Genomic DNA, 21,898 nt, shown 5'->3' with positions numbered 1-21,898 from the left:
AATATTCCTTCCTTTCGATATATTTACTCTTGTGATGTTAATTTTTTCTTTCAGTGAATAAATATCATTCAATTCAATTGACTTCAATACTAATAAACTGAGATTTGCGTATATACATATATACCAGGGATATAATGATTGCGGAATTGAAGTGAAATTTGTTTGATTGTCTAAGAGTTTTTACTATCCATATTTCAGATGGATGAGTTTCAGAGAACCTCTGTTCACATCAAGAATCCAGAAAGAGTAGAACAAATATTGTGTCAATTGATAGCTGGTGGTAAAGAAAAATTACAGGTGAGATATATTACCCAGGTAGTTACGTGTTCGGTTTTCTAAGATAGACACAAACTAAAACCGTTGTTGCAACATGTTGATACAACAGTGATAAGCTATTGAATGGATATTGATGTAATCATAGTCTCAGTAGGGAGGCATCTTTGAATACTAGTTTATTTAGAGTTACGTGAAATTGCAGTGTACTGTTTTGGGACTTCCAATGTTTACACTATGTTGATCACAGGGTGATTACAATCACAGAAGAGAGGAACGGCTATCACCCACTTGTATAAATGTACCATATTGAAGAACTGTTATAGATTTAGTTTGTATCTATCTTAGTAAACCAAAGGCTGGATTACTAGTATCATATGTATGGTCTTTTATTTAAAACTTCATTCTTATTCTTTAGTATTTTGCCAAGACTTTATGTTCACTCTACATGAGTTTTCCATTTTATTCATTTATTTCTATTCTACTCAATTTCTCTGTTTTCTGTACATACAGGTAGTGACAGACTTTGACCAGACATTATCTAGATTTGCTTTGAATGGAAAACGCTGCCCATCATGTCATGGTAAGTAATGTGACAATATACACGGAAAAGTAGCATTTCCATACAATGACGCATCTTTTCCATGGAAGCTATTCCTAGGAATCTTTTAGGTTGATTTATAAGGGTAGCTGGGTTCATTCACTCCTATAAAGTCTGGAATTGTGAGATACATCAGGAAAGTCCTGCATATATGTATTTTTACTGCTGGAAGCCTATGGACAATGTCATTAAGGAAATGATTGACCAAAAATGTTGTAAATTCTCTTTCAAACAAGTAAACTTATTGGTTGGACTTTGGTGTACTTTTGCTCATAAATTTTTCTTGGAACATGATGACACAATTGAACACAATAACTCCTGGAAAGCTAATTTTATGAGTCCTATAGGAAAAAAATTGAGGGCAGTACAAATAAGGTTGTGAGAGGGGTGGGGTGGTTTGAAAATAACTACAGCAAGTGCTAGCATTGCAAATGACTGAAAATGTTTTAGAAATAGTCAAACATTTGCAGACTACCATTTTAGAATCCAATATGGCTGCCAAATGGGAAAATAAAACATTGTCAGTTCATGAAAACAAGATGGAGGACCCCTAAATTCTCTTCTTATTTCAAATGGACCAGAAACAAGCTTGCTTCCTTATTGCAAAGCTTTGAGATATTGTTAGAACTTTGCTTGTCGGTGAAATTCTTCCCCATGGTGCAGTCTAAAGGACATATTTTCAGACAGTACCCTTTAATTCTAAATGTGTTACTCTACATTGGGTCACTATCTGTTTGGCCAAACTTGAAGAGTTTTGGATTTATGAAAACTAAAGGTACAATGAAGCATTTTTTTCTTTGTTTTATTCCCAGGTATTATAGATACAAGTCCTCTGATTCCAGACTTCTATAGAAATGAAGCTAAGCTGTTAAAAGAGAAATACTATGCTATAGAAATCGCTAGTGATATGACAGAGGAAGAAAAACTACCATTTATGATAGAATGGTAAGAACATAAATTCTAGTCTAGATCTAAAGTCCATTATAATGTAATGTAGAAAGTCAGATATGATTGCTACTTGTGCAGCACCCAAGTGCCCTAGTAACCCCATCTTCACGGCACTAAAAGTCCTACCTGAGGCAGGACTAAGTTACTAAGGATAATTTGAAGCCTGTGTAGATGCAAACACGTCCCGAACCAGTCCTGAAACCATCCTGACCTAGGACACCTTCAAGAGGTTTCCTGAAACCCTCTTGACTTCGTCCTATGTGCTGTGTGGACGGAGTCAGGAGGGAATGCGCCATAACCTTCCTGTGCACCAAAAGCACTGCAAATACCACTTGTACATGTATGTGTGCACCAAGTATTCCCTGGTACATATACAATAGGTGGACAAACTCTCATTCTCTCCTTGTGACCTGTGACCTTTTCTGTGTTATAGGTGGACTAAATCTCATTCTCTCCTCGTGACCTGTGACCTCAATAAAACTGATATCCAAGACATGGTAAAGAAGTCAGGTGCCATGCTCAGGTGAGTACAACTATTTACAAGACCTTCCTATGATAACTAACACTCCGTAGCAAAGTGCCAACAAGTGAAAGACAACATCTTTATTGTCAATTCAAATAATAAAAACTGTTTTCTTGTGAGTTACCACATCGTAAGGGATTTTGATGGATCACAATAAGTTATTGTTTGTTGGTGATATATCAAATTGGCTTAGATGGTTCATTGTTGGTCACCAAATACTGATAGAAGGGATAAAGGAACACCAAATTTTGTTACGTCAAAGAAAATGCTGTGTCAGTGGTACATCAACTTGCCGGCTTATACTCTTGGAGTAGACAAATTATTGTTATGTCATTAAAACTTCCTATATGTTACAGTCTCTGTGAAGTAGTCTATTCTAGAGAATTTTTAAGATCTGTCTGACCACGTGGGCATCCAGACTACCATAAAGTGATGTCTCAATAATTTTTTCCCTATAACAGAGGTTGGTTTTCCTGCACTTTATCTAGACAGTCTCCGTGAAGTAGTCTATTCTAGTCTAGTGAATCTTTCAGATCTGTCTGACCACGTTGGCATCCACACTACCATAAAGTGATAAGTTAATACTTTTTCCCCCTATAATAACCAAGGTTAGTTTTCCTGCACTTTATCTCGACAACTTTCAAATACACATACAGATGATGATAATATCATGTGTTATAAACCTGATGTTCTTTTATTTCAGGGACGGTTGTGATATATTCTTTAGTAATTTACATAAACATGGTGTACCACTTCTTATATTTTCTGCTGGAGTTGGAGATATATTAGAAGAAATAATAAAACAACAGGGTCATTTTCATAGCAATGTTCAAGTCGTGTCCAATTACATGGATTTTAGTGAAGAGGTAAGTGTCACTTGATAGCCAGTGTATAGTATAGTAGTTTTATAAGGTAAGAGGTAAGTGTCACTTGATAGCCAGTGTATAGTATAGTAGTTTTATAATGTAAGAGGTAAGTGTCACTTGATAGCCAGTGTATAGTATAGTAGTTTTATAATGTAAGAGGTAAGTGTCACTTGATAGCCAGTGTATAGTATAGTAGTTTTATAAGGTAAGAGGTAAGTGTCACTTGATAGCCAGTGTATAGTATAGTAGTTTTATAAGGTAAGAGGTAAGTGTCACTTGATAGCCAGTGTATCGTATAGTAGTTTTATAATGTAAGAGGTAAGTGTCACTTGATAGCCAGTGTATCGTATAGTAGTTTTATAAGGTAAGAGGTAAGTGTCACTTGATAGCCAGTGTATAGTATAGTAGTTTTATAATGTAAGAGGTAAGTGTCACTTGATAGCCAGTGTATCGTATAGTAGTTTTATAAGGTAAGAGGTAAGTGTCACTTGATAGCCAGTGTATCGTATAGTAGTTTTATAAGGTAAGAGGTAAGTGTCACTTGATAGCCAGTGTATAGTATAGTAGTTTTATAAGGTAAGAGGTAAGTGTCACTTGATAGCCAGTGTATAGTATAGTAGTTTTATAAGGTAAGAGGTAAGTGTCACTTGATAGCCAGTGTATAGTATAGTAGTTTTATAAGGTAAGAGGTAAGTGTCACTTGATAGCCAGTGTATCATATAGTAGTTTTATAAGGTAAGAGGTAAGTGTCACTTGATAGCCAGTGTATCGTATAGTAGTTTTATAAGGTAAGAGGTAAGTGTCACTTGATAGCCAGTGTATAGTATAGTAGTTTTATAAGGTAAGAGGTAAGTGTCACTTGATAGCCAGTGTATAGTATAGTAGTTTTATAAGGTAAGAGGTAAGTGTCACTTGATAGCCAGTGTATAGTATAGTAGTTTTATAAGGTAAGAGGTAAGTGTCACTTGATAGCCAGTGTATAGTATAGTAGTTTTATAAGGTAAGAGGTAAGTGTCACTTGATAGCCAGTGTATCGTATAGTAGTTTTATAAGGTAAGAGGTAAGTGTCACTTGATAGCCAGTGTATAGTATAGTAGTTTTATAAGGTAAGAGGTAAGTGTCACTTGATAGCCAGTGTATAGTATAGTAGTTTTATAAGGTAAGAGGTAAGTGTCACTTGATAGCCAGTGTATCGTATAGTAGTTTTATAATGTAAGAGGTAAGTGTCACTTGATAGCCAGTGTATTGTATAGTAGTTTTATAATGTAAGAAGTCTGGAATGAACTCCCTGACAATGTAGTTGGAGTGATCAGTGATAATGGTGCTCAGTCCTTCAAGAGCCGTGTGCACAAACATCTTTCAACACCCTAAAGAAACAGAAGATTCTCTAATGTACTCCTAAGCTGCTGTGAACCATTGCTTTGGTTCATGAGATTTACTTATATAGCGCTTTGCTGCTTATATCTGTGTATGACCTGGTCACATCTTATGTGCTATTGTTCACTTTAGCAAGAATGAATCTTCATTATGTTTGAATGATAATTTTGATATTGTTGACAGGGTAAATTGGTTGGATTTCAAGGTGACATGATTCATACATACAACAAGAATCAAACTGTACTTCATCAAAGTAATTACTTTGAGAAGATAGAGAATCGTAGCAATGTCATTCTACTAGGAGACACTTTAGGAGATCTAACTATGGCTGATGGTGTCAAGAATATACAGAATTGTTTGACTATAGGATATCTCAATGACAAGGTAAGGAGACATCCTCTAAATGTACATGTATTAGGCCTAAAAAAATTGTTTGGTTCCAGTTAGCCAACCCCAATTACTTTTTCACTACCAACCCTAAACTTGTTTTTAGGTGTTCTAGAAAAAATAATGAAATCTCAAAAATTGTGAAGTCTTGCAAGAAATAGTGGATCTGACATCAACTTATAAAGACAATATAAAACTGTTCTTCCAATCTGTAATAGCTGTACATCTGATAAGAACAAACCAATAACACAGATACCATATAGAAAACAATGGAAACATAACTACCTGAACTAGACACTCACATATGAAAAAAAATAAAAACAGATAAAAATAAACTAAAAAATCTACCTACCCCACCTATTCAAATTGAGCGTATTCAGAACCACACAATTTTTTTTTAGGCCTTACGTAAGTCAGGAGGGTTTTAGGAGACCTCCATTTTTAATGTACTAAGTCTCGATGACTTTAAGGACATATTGAAGTTTCCATTATGTATCCATCCTACATACACTGCAACCTTCTGTAGAAGTTTTAAATGTTCTTCATACACATGTGAAATCAGAAAATGGGTGTTTCCTACTATCTTACATGGTTATCAGGTGTTCAGATTTTACCTTGACAGCCAATAAATGTAAATCTCATAGGAAAATTGAAATTGGCATTTGCAAATACAAAACTTAACAGTGTCATCAAGTAGTTAAAACTCTGGAATCACAATAACCGTCATGCAGTTTGTCGTTTTTTGACAACTAATTTCTGATTTTCATATTTTTCAGATCGATGAAAGATTAGACAAATACAAAGATAATTATGATGTGGTGCTTGTAGGTGATGAAAGTGTAGATATTGTCAATGCTGTGCTCAGGAAAATACTGTAGATCTGCAAGAAACTTGTCAAGCAATGTTGACGTCCATGCTGTGTACTTCCAGTCATGCATTGCTGAGTCAGAAACTTTATGATATGAAGATCTTCAGAGAAATTAAGAAATAAAATTTGTTCCTGTTGTATATTTATTGGGGAACATCACTCCAGGAAATAAAGGTATTTTCGTAACTTTTAGGATTCTGAGTCATTTCATGATTTCATATCCCATAATTTTCACTCAGTTGCTAAGAAACACCAAATAGAAACTCTTTTTCACCTCTCGTGTTCTTTCAGTGGAACACCATTGCATTATGGGTCTTAGCAGACATGAATATTAATTAGTTGTAGACTGAATACTAGTATTCAGGACTCCTAAAGCTTATTTAGTGTGCATCTAATAAATATTCATTGTCTGCTAAGACCCATCAGGCAAAGGTGTTCCACTGAAAGAACAATAGAGTTGAAAAAGTGTTTCAATTTGATGTTTCTTAGCAAATTATTTGATATGAAATGACTCCCAAAATCTTTGAAAATACCTTTAATTCCTGGAATGGTGTTCTCTTTAGACAAAAGGTTTTAATTATACTACACAAATGCTTATAGAGATACTGTAGATTTGTAGATAAAGTTTGTCAAATGAAGGCCATTAACAAAAGTTAATGTTACCATTAAGGAAGATTTTTAATTCTTAAAAATTGTAAACATTTTCAAGAAATTGGTGGTGACTTCTAATATGTAGTCAATGCTGTGCAAAGTGAAGACTGTTAGTGTCTATTTGAAAACTTAAAATTAGGAAAACTAAAATGCATATTCTAAATTTTACTGTTACTTTACAACCTCTAACATTAAAAGCAATTTCATAGTCTGTAATGTATGCCATGACAGAGGGCGCCCTCACACATCAGTCAGCCATTTCATAGAACAGGCAGGTGAGGATGGAGTGATACGATGTATCTTACAGCCATAATGGTTAGTACATGTAGTCTGTAATGTATGCCGTGACAAGACACCCTCACACATTAGTCAAACCATTTAGATAGATCAGGCCGTTGAGGGCAACAAAACATATCTTAGTTACTGTCTAGCTATTTCATTGAGTGCTATAATAATTCATAGTTTTAATCATATCAGGTGTAAAAGTACAGTGACTTATTTTGAGCCCAGTTAACGGTTTATTTTGAGCCCAGTTCACGGTTTATTTTGAGCCCAGTTCACGGTTTATTTTGAGCCCAGTTCATGGTTTATTTTGAGTCCAGTTCATGGTTTATTTTGAGTCCAGTTCATGGTTTATGTAATCAATCTGTAAACAATGCTACCAGTAAGAAGCAAGTACAAAAATATAAGATGAGAATGTAAAACTTTGTCTAGATCTCATTGAGAGCTAACTATAATTACAGTAACTGTTGTAACACTATCATTCACTTTAGTCATATCAGTCAGCTTTCCATCAGCTGACAACTTTGTTCGTAAAAATTGACTACATTGTAAGGGCCATGTTTTAGATTTATAATTAAAGCAATTGAAACTGTATATTATACATAATATGGATGCTATAAATATACGTGGCCCACAGATCATTTTACTTGGGTGTCATGATTGTAATACATATACTTAGGTTATCATTGTACATGTATATTAAAAGTTTTTAAGTTATCATTAAAAAGACTTATATAACTAAAATTGACTGTACTGACGTGCAATGTACATACATATCTGACATATTGTATACGGTGAAGGCATTTGGTTCTGAGCTTGTAGTTTGCATATTGTAAATTATACAGATGGGTGTGTGTTGCGTAGTGATGGGAGTGTTAAATAAGTTCAGCAGTGTACAGGTAGTACATTATGTATAAGGGTACTTGCAGCTATGTGTAGTTTAGCAGTTGGAGCCAGGTGTATTTTAGCAGTTGGAGCTATGTGTATTTTAGCAGTTGGAGCTATGTGTATTTTGGTACTTGCAGCTATGTGTTTTTTAACTCCCGAGAATTTCAAAGGGTTGAACAACTATTTTTAGCAACTTATCAGCAGTCATGTATTTATGTCTTCCAAAAAACATGAACATATTTAAATAAAGAGCACTTTGGGCATTGCAATTTTTTAATGATTTTATATTTTCTAACATTGATTTTACAGCAGCCAGTAGAAATGATGATGGTTATAGCGCCCTCATGTATATTTTTAAAGAAACTTTCGTTTTTGTTATGTGACCTTGCTCATGAGAATACTGTATAATCCTATTGATATTATTGGTGTTTGAGTTTGTTACACTGAATTAACAGACTTTCAACAGTTCAGTGAGTGTTATGGATTATCTCAAGAGAAAATAAATAATTTTAAATGTCGTAATTACTAGCATATATTGTGTCTGTATTTATTGTACCACCTGTGGCAACTGGAGTTGGTAAGAGGCTTTATTTTTTATATGCTATCTATACAAACAACACTTGTTTGTACAATTGTATGGATGACTGGATATAGAAAGATTGTATATTATTTCAATAGTATACAACTTACAAGCCCCTATATACATATATACATGTATATAGTTGATATTCCATGTACCATGTATATTTGTTTATTTATTTTTATTTGTTTGTTTGTTTGTTTGTTTGTAACATGGTTCCTGGGCTTTCTGTGATGCAAATACTGATTGCTTAGATTTGAGTGTGACCAATTCATGATCTGTATTTTTATAATGATTTGAAATCATGACGATATATATTACTAGCATGTCAGTCTGTATCGGATGACACCCTCAGTGTTGGGATTGAGAGAGGTCTGCATTCTACAAAATACTGCCAAGGTTTTTATGCTACATACTTAGTGTCACATATAATACAGCACTTGAGATGGCCTGGCCATTTGTATCCATGGCATTCAAACAGGAATGTTTTCAAATATAAACACAGTTTTGCTGTATATGGTCAATACCAGTAAGCTTTGATATTTTTATAAAGTTCTATTTTGATCAGAGAAGTAGAAGGCAGCTGTGTTTTGGCATAGTGAGGGCTAAGATTTGGTCATGGCCACTTATCCTATGGCCATGCATGAAGCTAGCCATGAACAAAATATGTGAAAAAGAACTTGTTTTCTTAAAACTCAAAATGTATAACAGTAGTGATTAGGTATGTTTTGATTACTGGTAGTTATTAATACAATGTACAGCACTATAAAAACAATAAGGTAACTTTGTGTATGCTGTCTTTACACTACAATACTCAACATTTCTGGCCATCACTTCTGGCCCCCAAAACAAATTTAGAAGAGCACTCCTAGTGGCCAAACCTAGAAATCTTATATCTCTCTGATAACCGGACTGTGGGATATTACACGATACACAAATCATCAATCTATCAATCAATCAATCAATCAGTGAATTTATAGTGTCACTTTCCACTACAATGTCATTCAACAAGTCAAACATAATTCACTTCAATTTTGAATTTATTCAATATTTCTTCTTTTGGAGTAAATATATACATAATTCAATAATAATACCAGTTACACACTCTGTACAAACTATTCTATAACATATGTCATGGTTTTAATACATATTTTGAATTTAAAACTTGTACACAAACATTACAAACTTATACATTGTTCTAGAAGTTCTGTGGAATACTTCGTATCACTACAAAATCATTTTGATTTGTGTCTCCTAAAATATATTTCCACTGAAAATACTCTGTATGTAGATTCTATATACCTAGTATCAGAAAGATGAAATCCAGTCAAGTACTGCCTTTAATGGAAATAAATTTCTTGGAAGATATTCCACAGCATTTATGCCAACAACTACACTATTTTTAAATATATAATGCCTGCAAACAAAGATCTATTCTGTATACAAAAACAAACAAAGACCGACTTATGATGGTTCAAAAAACTTGAAGCTGAAAACAGCTCTGTCGCAAAAAAATATTTAAAAAGTGAGATGTACTAATTCTGTAAAACTGTTATTATCGGTATATTACATTAATCTTATTTTGTGTCTGGAAATTTTTCAAAATAAAAAAAGTAAATGATAACTTTTCAAATAATTATCACTCAGGTATTATACTACCCATGTTTGGGACTTACACAATAAACAAAAAGTTGCACTTTCTTTGGCAAATAATACCTGATAAAATATTTTATTATTCAATCAAAATGTTCACAGATACAGTTTGCCCCTCTGAATTCACCCTCTGTGCCCTCATTTAAAATACAATCTTCCAGTAATGTTTATGTAAGAACAAGCAATTCAATAAAACAGGGGTGCTTGGAACTATGATCAAGTATTGCAATAAAGATTCCAAACTGATACATCATCTGTAGACCAAAGTTGGACGGAAACAATTTGTGATTGATCCAAACGCAAAGTTGAATGAAGATGATGGAGATGTTAAGCTTCCATGGCTTGAGGCTGACTTTGGAATTCTACAGCTGTTCTATGGGCACTATCTCTTTTTGGTCTATTACAATCAACTTTGGCTGGTACTTTGTTGAATCTGGTTAAGAAAGAAAGAGAGAGAATGACATTACTCATTATTAGATCTATAATCATGGGAACAAGATTTTAATTTATCTGAACTAAATTTATTAAAAGTTGAGAGTGAAATATAGTTACTTTGGAATGGTAAATTAGAAAGGAATGCGACGTTCAAATCCGTCTACTACGGATCTTGATCACATGATGATATGATTCAGCGCTATACGTTACTGTCTCTCCGAAACTAGTGGAATACAATGTCCATTATACTAAATTGATGGTAGTTGATTAAATCATGGTCTCCGATGTAGATGGCTTCCTTTACTTTACGTTCCGACCAGAAACAAGTGAGATGTACGTTCAGAGAGACATTCATGCTGAATATAATATTAGAGTATTGCATGATGAAGGTTTGTAGTAGATGAATTGAGTAGCATTCATTTACCATTCCAATGTAACTATATTTGACTGTCTAGGAACCACAACAAAATATTCTGAGAATTTATTTGAAGTGTTTGAGAGACTTCTGTGTATGCAAAGATGATGTCTTTGAAATAGCATATAAATTTATGAACTGAATGACTTGAATGAAAATCAACATACTAGTATTTTCATATCAACTTTTAGATACCACAGTAACAATGGGATTGAAAATATGAGAAATGGATCACATTATAAAATCTGTAGTATTATCCCTCAGTAAGCGCCCCCCCCCCCCCACCCCACCCTCACACCTTCTTTATTAATCCCAGAAAGAGACAAAAACATAAAGTATATTACATACTTGCTAAGTTTGAACAATGCCTCATCTTCAATTGCTACAGCTTCATATTCCTTTTTCTCCGTCGTTGTCCTGGCAGCTGGATGTCTGTGTGTCTTTCCTGATCCTCTCTTTTGTTCCTCCTTGCCAAAAATATCTTGATATTCTGATTTTGTCTTTTCTTTGGGTTGGTTACTTAAACCTGCCCTGTTTTCAAATATTTTATGATGTTGGTCGTAATATTTTTCCCTCTCTTTCATCCAGTCTTGTTGATAACCCATACCAAGGAGTTTACCAAACATAATTGGTTCACTTTCATTCACCTGGGGTCTGTAAAAACGAACAACAGAATACTTTGTTTGTTACCTAAGATTTACTATATTTCAGTTTCATTCTTGTATGGTCCAGTCTGACGGTAATACCAAGAAGACATTGTTTATATGTGTTTGCAGAGCAGGGAGTATATAGCAAAAAGTCTTGGCTCTGAAAAGCGCAGTATGTTATGTTAAACAGTCATGTCTCTTGGCTAACATGATTAGTGAGTTACAAGCCATGTACAAGTACATGTAAGGGTAAGCTGTGAATAGAACAGTATGCCTGCCAAGGTAAGTTGAGCTAAAACTGAGATGTACAGTAATTTCTTATGACACACCTAACATTGTTTAGCATTCCAATAATCCTATGGGGTAAATCACAAAGAAACTAATCACTTTAACTTAAAACTACTGTACTAATATAGAAATCTATGCAATTTTTACCAGATACCCCTATAAGCCTTAGTAAAACCACTATTTCCAAATCAAAATGATGATAATAGGTACAACAATCTCTATGTATGTTTACCCACATTTCCCTTCTTACCAGGGTTACCAAACCCTAACAAAAACACTTGGAGTTGTTCAATGCTTGTACCACTAGTTATCGATTCACTGTGATTTATTATTTAATTTATTGAAATCAATATCTCGGGGTGCCCAATTCCAAACACTCTAACTACAACACTTACTATATTTGTCAACTATTGCTTTTAGTTTTATAGTTTTATACAGGAATGCAAAGTTGCAATTAATTAATACAGTTCATTGACAATTACTACAAAATGATATTCAATAACTTTTAAGAATTAGTATAATTTAGACCAGAAAATAACAAATTAATGTTTCAAATATTTAGTAAATATGGTGGGTGTTTGTAGCAACATTTCATGCAATGCCTTGGGGGCACTAATACAACCCATGGCAACTTGCTAGTTGCTATGGTAGTAGGTAAATGACTGGCTTTGTTGCTATGCTCAGGTGTTAGTTGTTAAGATATTCAATGGAGTACTTCTTCAAGCATAAAGTCTATCTGAGGCTTAAAAGTGTACACAGAAGAACAAATAAGATTAGCCAGGAGTTTTAATCCTTTCCTTGAAGGGTGTAAACTTTTGGATACGATTATTTTAAGTTTACTTATTCAAAATTATCCTTTGGTAAGTTGTTTGGTTTGTTTTTTGCATAGCAACTTAGTTTTAGATCAGCCATAGAAATAATCCACATTTATGAAATATGTCATAATTTTGGTACAAAATTGAACAAATTTATAAAGTCTTCTCAAAGTTAAGTTATGAAATTTTGTCATAATTTTGGTTCAAAAATAGCCAAATGTACAAAAGCTTCTTTCAAGTTCAGCTGTTTAGGAAATTTTATCATAATCTTGGACAAAGAAAGTAACATTATAAAAACTTTCATCAAAGTTATTATTAAATGACATTGTGTTATAATTTACAGAAATTAAAAACATGCTTGCAGGTTATAATGTCAGTAAGGAGATTGAACATGATGGAGAATTGAACAGAATGGCCAAGATTTAATCTTAAGAAAATCTAAATATGCTTGGAGGATTTACTTCTTTCTCTATAGAGGACTAGAGTAAGAAGGGAAAATTAAGAAGTACTACTTATACTAGCAGCTTTTAATCTGCCATGGCGGTTTAGCTCTGTATAGTGAACAATGAAGGAATGACCCTGGGTTAATCATAAGACAATTGAAGAAAGCTTGCAGGCTTTCTTTCTTTCTAGAGGGAAATAAAGACAGCTTCTAGTCTGTCCTGTCAACAGAAGTGAACACTGAATGAATGACAAATGCAGAATATTATGTGAGAATGAATGTTCATGAACTCTGGGTTCATGGTTAGAAATGAAAATTTCTACTCACAGAGTCAAATAAATTCTTGGAAGTGAATCTCAAATTTTTGCTGACATCAGCATCATCAGGGGTATACTTACTATTGATGAGATGTAAGTAAAATTTGACTCTGTGAGTAGAAATTTTCATTACTAAGCAGAATATTATGCTTCCAGCTCTTCTTTCTGTTTGAGCAGGTTGAACTGAAAATTGAAAACTAACAAAAAGAGCGCATTCTGCTTGTAGGTAAATGAAGCATAGACCCTCCAGGAAAGGAGGGTATATGATAGAAGCTTGAACTCTGTTAGTACAATGTCAAGTTTAAATTCACTGTCAGATTATGCAGACAATGTTTGCAGCTTTTATCCCCTACTAAGGTGATAATGTGCTAGTTGTAAGAATGACCATATATAAAGTTGTACATTGTTTTCATTTCATGTTTAGAAGTTACTCACATGAACCTATGAACACAGCTTGGATCAAATGTAAATTTTGTACTTTTTCACAGAAGTAAACATGAGCAGAAACACAGATTTACATTAAATTTACAGTTTTTCTAAATCAGTAATTGTTTGAAATCATGATTAATAAGAAAGTCATGAATTATTAAAAATAAATTCATAGATTTGTCTATCACAGATCTGTTGCTTAATCATGTGAATTCACTGGTTTCATGATAGAAGGCAAATCATAAAATTTGGTTCATATTTCACATACTGCTGAGATGCATGTGGTATTTTTTGTATAATTAGTGGTCATTCTTACATGATGTCCATTTATTTGTAACATAATAGTCATGTGATATGCATGTGACATGTGACAATAGCCAATGAATATGCAGGGAATATGATTGAAATCGTTGACGAAAAGGAATGACTTCATGCAGCCGTAACCTTCCCACCCTGACTTCACTATTTGGACTCTTCCACATCAAGAATGCAATAGGGTGGTACCAAATACAAGGAAGTCATAGGGGTGAGTTGGTTCTGGGTATGCTGTTATATGCATGATATCACTGCAAACCACACCTAGCTGAATGCATTTTTGAATTTTATGAAGCAGATGGTCAAACTCGTTCTTGATCAACAGTTCTCATTATACTGATTCAGTCCTCCCAACTTTGTCATGAAAAAATTTGATCTTTAAAATTTGTGAAGGTTCCTCTATATCCATCTACTTTCTTGTTCTTTAGTTGTTTTGATTGATTTCCAAACTGACAAGACAATAGGAAACAGTTTTAATCAGATTATCTGTAATCACTAATGTCCTTGGAAATGAGATGAAATTGTCAATATTTATTTGGGTTTTTTCAATGTAAATTGTTCCTTTCTCTCTTTAGTATGTATGTATTGATCAGTCTCTCTGCGGATTTATCTATCCACTAATTGGGCTAATTATGTGTATTTATCTATCTATCGATCAATATCTATCTGTCTGTCTGTCTGTCTGTCTGTCTATATCTATCTATCTATCTATCTATTTATCTATCTATCTATCTATCTATCTAACTAGCTAGCTAGCTATTTATCTATCTATCTATCTATCTAACTATCTATCTAGCTAGCTAGCTAGCTATTTATCTAGCTAGCTAATCTATCTAGCTAGCTATCTAGCTAGCTAATTATCTACCTGTCTATCTGTCTATCTACCCATCTTCTACATTATCTACATAAAATACACTATTTATTCATAATTATGATGTGTATACATGTATTCATTCTACACCTCAATACTAATCTTTTAATCTTAATCTCATTTACTAACTTTTACAAACAAGTTACTGTTTACAATTTATGCATTTATTCTGTCATACATTATTTTATATAAATTAATATAACATCATAAAAAATTATTTATATATACTATCACTATATTTACAGTAACTTCCACACTTATCAAGTTTATTATTACACTGTAAGATATGACATGTAATTCAGCCCTATCAGTTTTCTCTTTAGACTGGTTGATAGGACTTTTAGGTATAGCACAACATGTCGTATCTTACAGACTAGTTTACTATAAATCTAAGTATTTATGTGCTACAAAGGAACACCTAGAAATGTGCAAGTTCGAGAACTACCAGTATAATTTAAAAAATGCTGATCCAAGAACCATCTTAATATTTTTTTTTATCGGATACTGATTAATTTTAGTCATGTCATGCATCATCACATGCAGTTACAAATAAATGGACAAGGAAATCTGAACTCACAATGGAGGAAAACGGCACCTGTTTGATGTGATTTGCTTCTTGCCTGCTTTATCACTACCCGCTGGTCTGTCGTTGTCTTTTTTTGAGTAATGTCTTCTACCAGGACGTTTAATCTCTGGTAGTTTGACTGTTTTATCGATTGGTTTCCTGGCACCACCTTCACGTTCAAATACAGAGACTTGATCATTGAGTGAGTAGGGTGGTCGTCGTGGCATGTATGGTTCAGCATCGGGATCACTATGGTGTTCATCATATACCATGTATTCTGGCAGGTATACTTTTCTGTCTCTGAATAAATAAAAAATATCATTATTAACTCTCTGACAACTTGTGTCAAAAAAACAAACAAAACAAACCCACTTTAGCCGTGTGCTTCTTCATTTAGGAATAAAAACTATTTTTTTAATAATTATACAGTATACTTTAAGACAACAATTTTTCATAAGGAAAATCCTTTCAGGTATATTTTCTTAAACAAAAGGCACTGTATACGTTCAACAGACCACATCTGAATGTATAATACAATTAGATGTGTATCTATCATGTATATGTATTTCTGATATGTGAAAAAGACATTTCATTCAAAACGTGATTTTACACTTTGATAGCTATAGGGACTGTATTACTTGCAACTTGTAACCTTTGAACTTATAATCATAAATTATATACTCACATACATTTGTACATATGAAGCATGCAAATTATGTTCATGTATGTTGGGAACTGCATACATAGTTAACAATGTATACATACATACATACATACACGCATGCACGCACACACGTGTGCACACATACATGTATGCACATACGCGCATGCACATACACACATACACACACACACACACACACACACACACACACACACACACACACACACACATACATACATACATACAACATAGCATTTCTTCTTGTATGTACTCTGCATTACTGTTTATATACGTTGTCATTGCTAGACAATAATCACTATAAAGTTTAACAAGACAGAATACACGGTGGCCTGCTTTAATAACAAACTTACCCTGCATCTGGTCCAGCTTCCTGGTCCCAATCAAGCCAATCTGGTCTAGGATAAGGAACTGGGTCGTCAGATAAAGTTTTAGGACTACGGAATCGGAGTAAATCTGTATATTATGAATGGAAATCAAATGAGTAAAAATACTATACTAGGTAAATGCATAAAGATTAATATATTTCAGATGGCCCAATTACACATACATATATACACATACATATACACACCTGCTGTCAATGATTACTGCCACCATTATATACAATAACTCTCTTTCAAGTTTCTAGTTCAATTTGAATCTAAAAATGTACTTACCTTTTCTACCTCCCATTTTAGCAAGCCGTACATATTTGGTATCACTTTCTTTAAAATAGCCACGCTTAGTTCCAAATTCATCTTCCCTCTCATCAACCACAACACCACTAAGTCCCGGAATCTGTGAAGCGGCCGGATAATTTATGGCTTCCTTCTCCTGCCTCTTAGCTGGTGCATGGTAAAACCAATCTAGAAATAAGATAAATTATTGAAGTGAGAAGTTACAACAAAGTAATGCCAATGGCACTGTAGTACAACTGAAAGAGATGTTATTGAATCTATAGAGTTCCAACCCGGAGACTGTTGTGGTCTCACTATCACACAGGCATATCTGAAACAGTGGGATTATGACAAATCTCTGGGCTAGGGCTAGTTCAGTTATGCTAATAAAACATTAAATTTGTACAGTATGCATGATTGCATTTTTGATCCAATGTAGTCAAAACGAATCAGAGTGAATTTCAGTTGCTGTATATCTACAGCATACCACTAGGTGGCAGTATAACAAGCTGAGCCCAGAGTCGATATTTGATAGTTTGATAATGTCCCATCTCTGTGTTGATGAGTCATTTGCTGTAACTATAGTTAAAAGTCATTCTTAGGCCAAGTTAGGGGATCACAGCTCAAAAACTAGTCTTTTAAACGATACTATATACTAACTGCATAAATTTGTCACTCATGTGATTCACTAGTTTAGAGGATATCTGTGGCTCTGAATCTCAAGATCTATGATCTTCACTTCACAAGAAATGATTTGAAGCCATGGATAGCCTTAGAGTAGACTAATGATTCACCAAGTTGATGAACGTTTTTAGTCAATATATATTATGTTTAATATGGCAATGATGTACATGTCTGATTTTTTTTATCAAAATGTCATTTGTCATGACTGTGATCTATGATTTCTAAAAACCAACCCAACGAAATCATTCCTTAATGGAAAATATCTGAGTTGCATGGTGAGAGAGTTGTAGGGTAACAATACCACAGTAAACACAGTTAAACAAATTGATACGGTGACAAGCAACAAACTAGAGTATAAACATTCACAAACACTATATAATGGGGACAAACTGAGGTTCAAGAACCAAGACGACTTACAGTTCTAATCTAAATATTGGACTTCAAAGTAGAATAAATTACAATATTGTTGGTACTTGTTACAGGAATGTCTTTAGTCACTTAATCAACAAGTCAATATCATCTCTTTTGTATCTTTGGAAACCTCCAAATGTTTTTATTCCAAAACTATTTATTAATGTTTTCCACGGCACTTCACTTACAGTTATATACGCTAACGCAGTAAAAATATGTTATCTTGGTTATGACTTGGGGACATGCCTGTGTTGTACACTTTTGGTTGTTTGATGCAAACATTATCTCCACTCCACAAATACACGTACACAAAGAGTATGCCATCTAATTTGACACGTTACTGACAAACAATAATTTGTGACCCATTAAATTTTAATATTCCCACACCAGTTACCTTACTATGTCCTGGCTAACATGAAAATACATTTTAAATTACCACTTTGACTGACCAACAAATATTTTTGCCTTTTATTAGAAAACACACACATGGAGTAGAAATACTACGCTGTCCTACAACACAATTTTTTTCACCAATTTATATTATAATAGTTTCCTGAGATTGACAGTGTAAACAGTGATTGATAATATTAACACATCAAATACATTAAAATACATACATGTACAAAATCAAAGCCTTCGTATAATGTCTAGTATTATTTACCCAGTACCAGTATATGTATACACTGTACACTGACAGCCTTCACTAGCAAACTGAAACAGGTTAACCTATGTTTTACATATTGTCAAATATATACATTGTGAAAATATTTACAATGTACATCTGACTAGATGTCTGCTAAAATAAACCACTACTACTGCCAGAGCTATAAAATCTGGTTATTACATGTACTTTACAGTTACTGTGTATTTAAGATCATATTGTCTGGCACCTGATAACACAACCATATGCATATTAATTAGTAGTAACTCTAACTGTTTTAAGTCAGCAATGGTTGTATTTAGAGGGTTCTACATTTGTATGAATACATACATATATATGCCCTTAATACATCCATGATGTGTACAACTGTCATATTCTACCTCCATGGTACAGTAGAGAATGAGCGATATTTTGAAAGTTCTAGATCAGTGTGCTTACCTTGCATACCACTCATGGTGACTATATCCTACAAAGAACTTGGAAATTCTAAAAATACCTGAAAATAAAAAAAATAAGCACATCAACAAATAATTTTTGTAAATATCGTATTCATCACAGAATTTTGATTGGAAATCCGTGAACAATACACAATATTCAAAAAATACTCTCTAAAAACTAAACACAAAGGTTCTGATTTGTTCTCGTTCTTTTTATAGGCGAAGGTGAATCGAAGGTCAAGTTTGAAAAATTAATCGGACTTGAATCTCGTCCAACTTTCAAGTTATAAATTATAGGACGATGTATTTATAATTCGGTCCCTATCATCATAAATGCAAAACTCAAAATTTGTATTTGACAACTGAAATTATGACCGTTTATTAATACCATTGATGCTCACTCACAATCACGTATTCAGAATTTATTCCCATATCATTATCAAGTCGATATTCGAATGAAGATATATATTTCAGAACATCAGAATCGAGGGTGGCTACCAATAAATATGAGAATTTGAAGAAAACAAATTACATATCCGAGGAAAATACCGTTTGTTTGAAATACTGAACGATGGAAACTGAAATACAGTACGACTACGAGGGCAACGACTTCATTGAATTATGTAGTCTGTCATGAGATTTAGCACAGCAATGGCGACTGGGTTACGTCCACGATTGCTGACGCGCACTTTCTTTGATTTTTTGGATCGCACACACAATCGTACAACATGGTCGAGTCTTAAATGTACTTACGTATCTAATTGTTCAATTTATCCACAATGTTCTTCAAAACTCACTCAAATACGGACAAATTTAGTCGGAAGATGTGTTGACACGTTCGATTGCTTCGCTTGTTTTGCCTGTAGTGATATGCAAATGAGCCATGTCGCGTATTCAGTATGTTGATTTGTGTGCACCATAGCAACAACGCCATTGCAAGTAATTTGCATATCAAGGAACTTCTAATCCGCTGCGCTCGCGCTCTCCGAGCTCGATGTCACAGTGCAGGGCTTGATTGACCACATGATGTAGTAGACATGCGGCCCTGCTAGTAAGTTGGCAGGTACACTGTCTTGACAATTTTATCTTATACAAATGAGTTTATTCTGAGGTCAAACTGTACAGGTACGGATTTTTTTGGATATGGCAGGATCCAGAGCACTGTAAAACACACGCAATAAAAGACGATGATGATGATGATGATGATGATGATGATGATGATGATGATGATGATGATGATGATGATGATGATGATGATGATGATGATGATGATGATGATGATGATGATGATGATGATGATGATGATGATGATGTAAACCCACCAAGGAAAAGTACCAAATTCATCAGCAAACACGCCATGCAACTGTCAACATACACCATATCGACCTCTAAAATGTCTATACACCTAGCAAGAAGAAACACCATGGATAACAGGACACCGATCGACCCTCTCGAAATCTTCAAGACAAGAATCCACACACGACTCAGCCTTGAATTTGAACATTACAGACTCAGACATAACCTTGTAGCTTTCACATCTATTTGGGCCATTAACAATGCATTATGCGAGGTAATCAATAACCAACTACATTTCACATATGACCATTAATAATACAACCTAATCAGTAACTAAATGACAGCCGAACGATCCTTGTAACATTTTTAAATTCTCAGCATTGTCCAAATTGTACACATCTACTTCACACTGAAATATATAATCCACCGTTGTTAAATTCACTCAATTTAATTTTACCAGGAACATTTACTTTTACAAAGCCAATTCACTCGTATTTCGCTAATTGTCTTCTTTTTGTACATAGTTTAGCACTTCATTGTATATAGTTCAGGCAAATACGAATAAATGTTCCATTTGAAAAGATGATGATGATGATGATGATGATGATGATGATGATGATGATGATGATGATGATGATGATGATGATGATGATGATGATGATGATGATGATGATGATGATGATGATGATGATGATGATGATGATGATGATGATGATGATGATGATGATGATGATGATGATGATGATGATGATTAACTTCCAATCTCTCTAATAACGGGTTCAAAACACAGATAAAATGACTGTCAATATGTCTATGTAACATTGTTTCAATTTGGTATAAAATTCTCTGTCTTTTAAGCAGTTTGAATAGATATTAATACCAAAGTGAACACATCGTCGTCAATTTCTGTCCCCACTAAAAGTATTCTACCATCATCAGACTTGCAAACGTTAAGTATAGAACAATCCTGTTGACAACAATAAGTGTAGAAACTCCTCTATTCTATGGTTTGACCCAAAAGTATTGACGACGTGATGACCTTTCCAGATCTCTCACCGCTCGAGATCTGTTGCTGACAAGTTCTTCGTCCCAATATGTACGTATCTTGCAACTAAACAAATCATCTTTATTTGGTGATCATCTGTTGTCTCTTTTCAGCCCATCTAAGACCACGTACATTTAGTTTTTTTTTAAATAATTATTTTTAATTGGCTGTATTACATTGGTGTTTTGTATGTACGCATCTTGTCTTTTATTACATTTGATGTTTGCCTGGTGCCAAGACGAATTTCCATGTTTTTGGATAATAAAATATATCTAATCTAATCTAATAACAAAATGAAGTTTGTTTGTCATGAAAGGACAGAGTAATACCTATCTACATTTACCACATTTTCACCTACATTTTCTCCAACTGAATGCAGCAGTAAAACGGCACCCCGACGCATTGAGATAAACGAAAGCATACGCTTACTTGGCCACTAGTGGGCGTGGTTCTAGTGAAACCATATAATCCTTAGTTTAGTTTAGTTAGTTTATTTCAGTAAAACAACAAGATCGAAACCTAATAATCCTTAATACCACCTCGAGTTGACTCTGAGAAATGTACCTTCTGTGATAAAATTAAAGGAA

At 33.9% G+C, this 21,898-nt stretch overlaps 2 protein-coding genes across 3 annotated transcripts; one reads left to right on the top strand and one right to left on the bottom strand.

Annotated features, from left to right (window-relative positions):
• The first annotated feature begins 198 nt into the window (after positions 1 to 198).
• LOC144450425 (cytosolic 5'-nucleotidase 3-like) lies at positions 199 to 5,905 on the top strand. The gene is made up of 7 exons (XM_078141022.1): positions 199 to 297; positions 787 to 856; positions 1,687 to 1,819; positions 2,256 to 2,345; positions 3,049 to 3,211; positions 4,772 to 4,972; positions 5,752 to 5,905. Exons 1-7 carry the CDS (start codon positions 199 to 201, stop codon positions 5,851 to 5,853), a joined length of 858 nt encoding a protein of 285 aa, XP_077997148.1. The 3' UTR covers positions 5,854 to 5,905.
• Positions 5,906 to 9,307: 3,402 nt separating this feature from the next.
• On the bottom strand, positions 9,308 to 19,831 carry LOC144450788 (uncharacterized protein C7orf57-like). 2 transcript variants are annotated; one of them, XM_078141507.1, is made up of 7 exons: positions 19,724 to 19,831; positions 18,972 to 19,029; positions 16,778 to 16,966; positions 16,472 to 16,574; positions 15,449 to 15,736; positions 11,096 to 11,401; positions 9,308 to 10,330 (listed from the first exon to the last, which is right to left on the bottom strand). In XM_078141507.1, exons 2-7 carry the CDS (start codon positions 18,985 to 18,987, stop codon positions 10,225 to 10,227), a joined length of 1,008 nt encoding a protein of 335 aa, XP_077997633.1. In that variant the 5' UTR covers positions 18,988 to 19,029; positions 19,724 to 19,831; the 3' UTR covers positions 9,308 to 10,224. The 2 variants fall into 2 exon arrangements, with proteins under 2 accessions (XP_077997633.1, XP_077997634.1); XM_078141508.1 differs by having other exon boundaries at positions 15,467 to 15,736.
• Positions 19,832 to 21,898: the final 2,067 nt, after the last annotated feature.

This window comes from Glandiceps talaboti, chromosome 20 (assembly GCF_964340395.1).
Source record: "Glandiceps talaboti chromosome 20, keGlaTala1.1, whole genome shotgun sequence".
NCBI lineage: Eukaryota > Metazoa > Hemichordata > Enteropneusta > Spengelidae > Glandiceps > Glandiceps talaboti.
The sequence above is the reverse complement of the archived record's forward strand: the minus strand, read 5'-3'. Positions and strand labels throughout refer to the sequence as shown.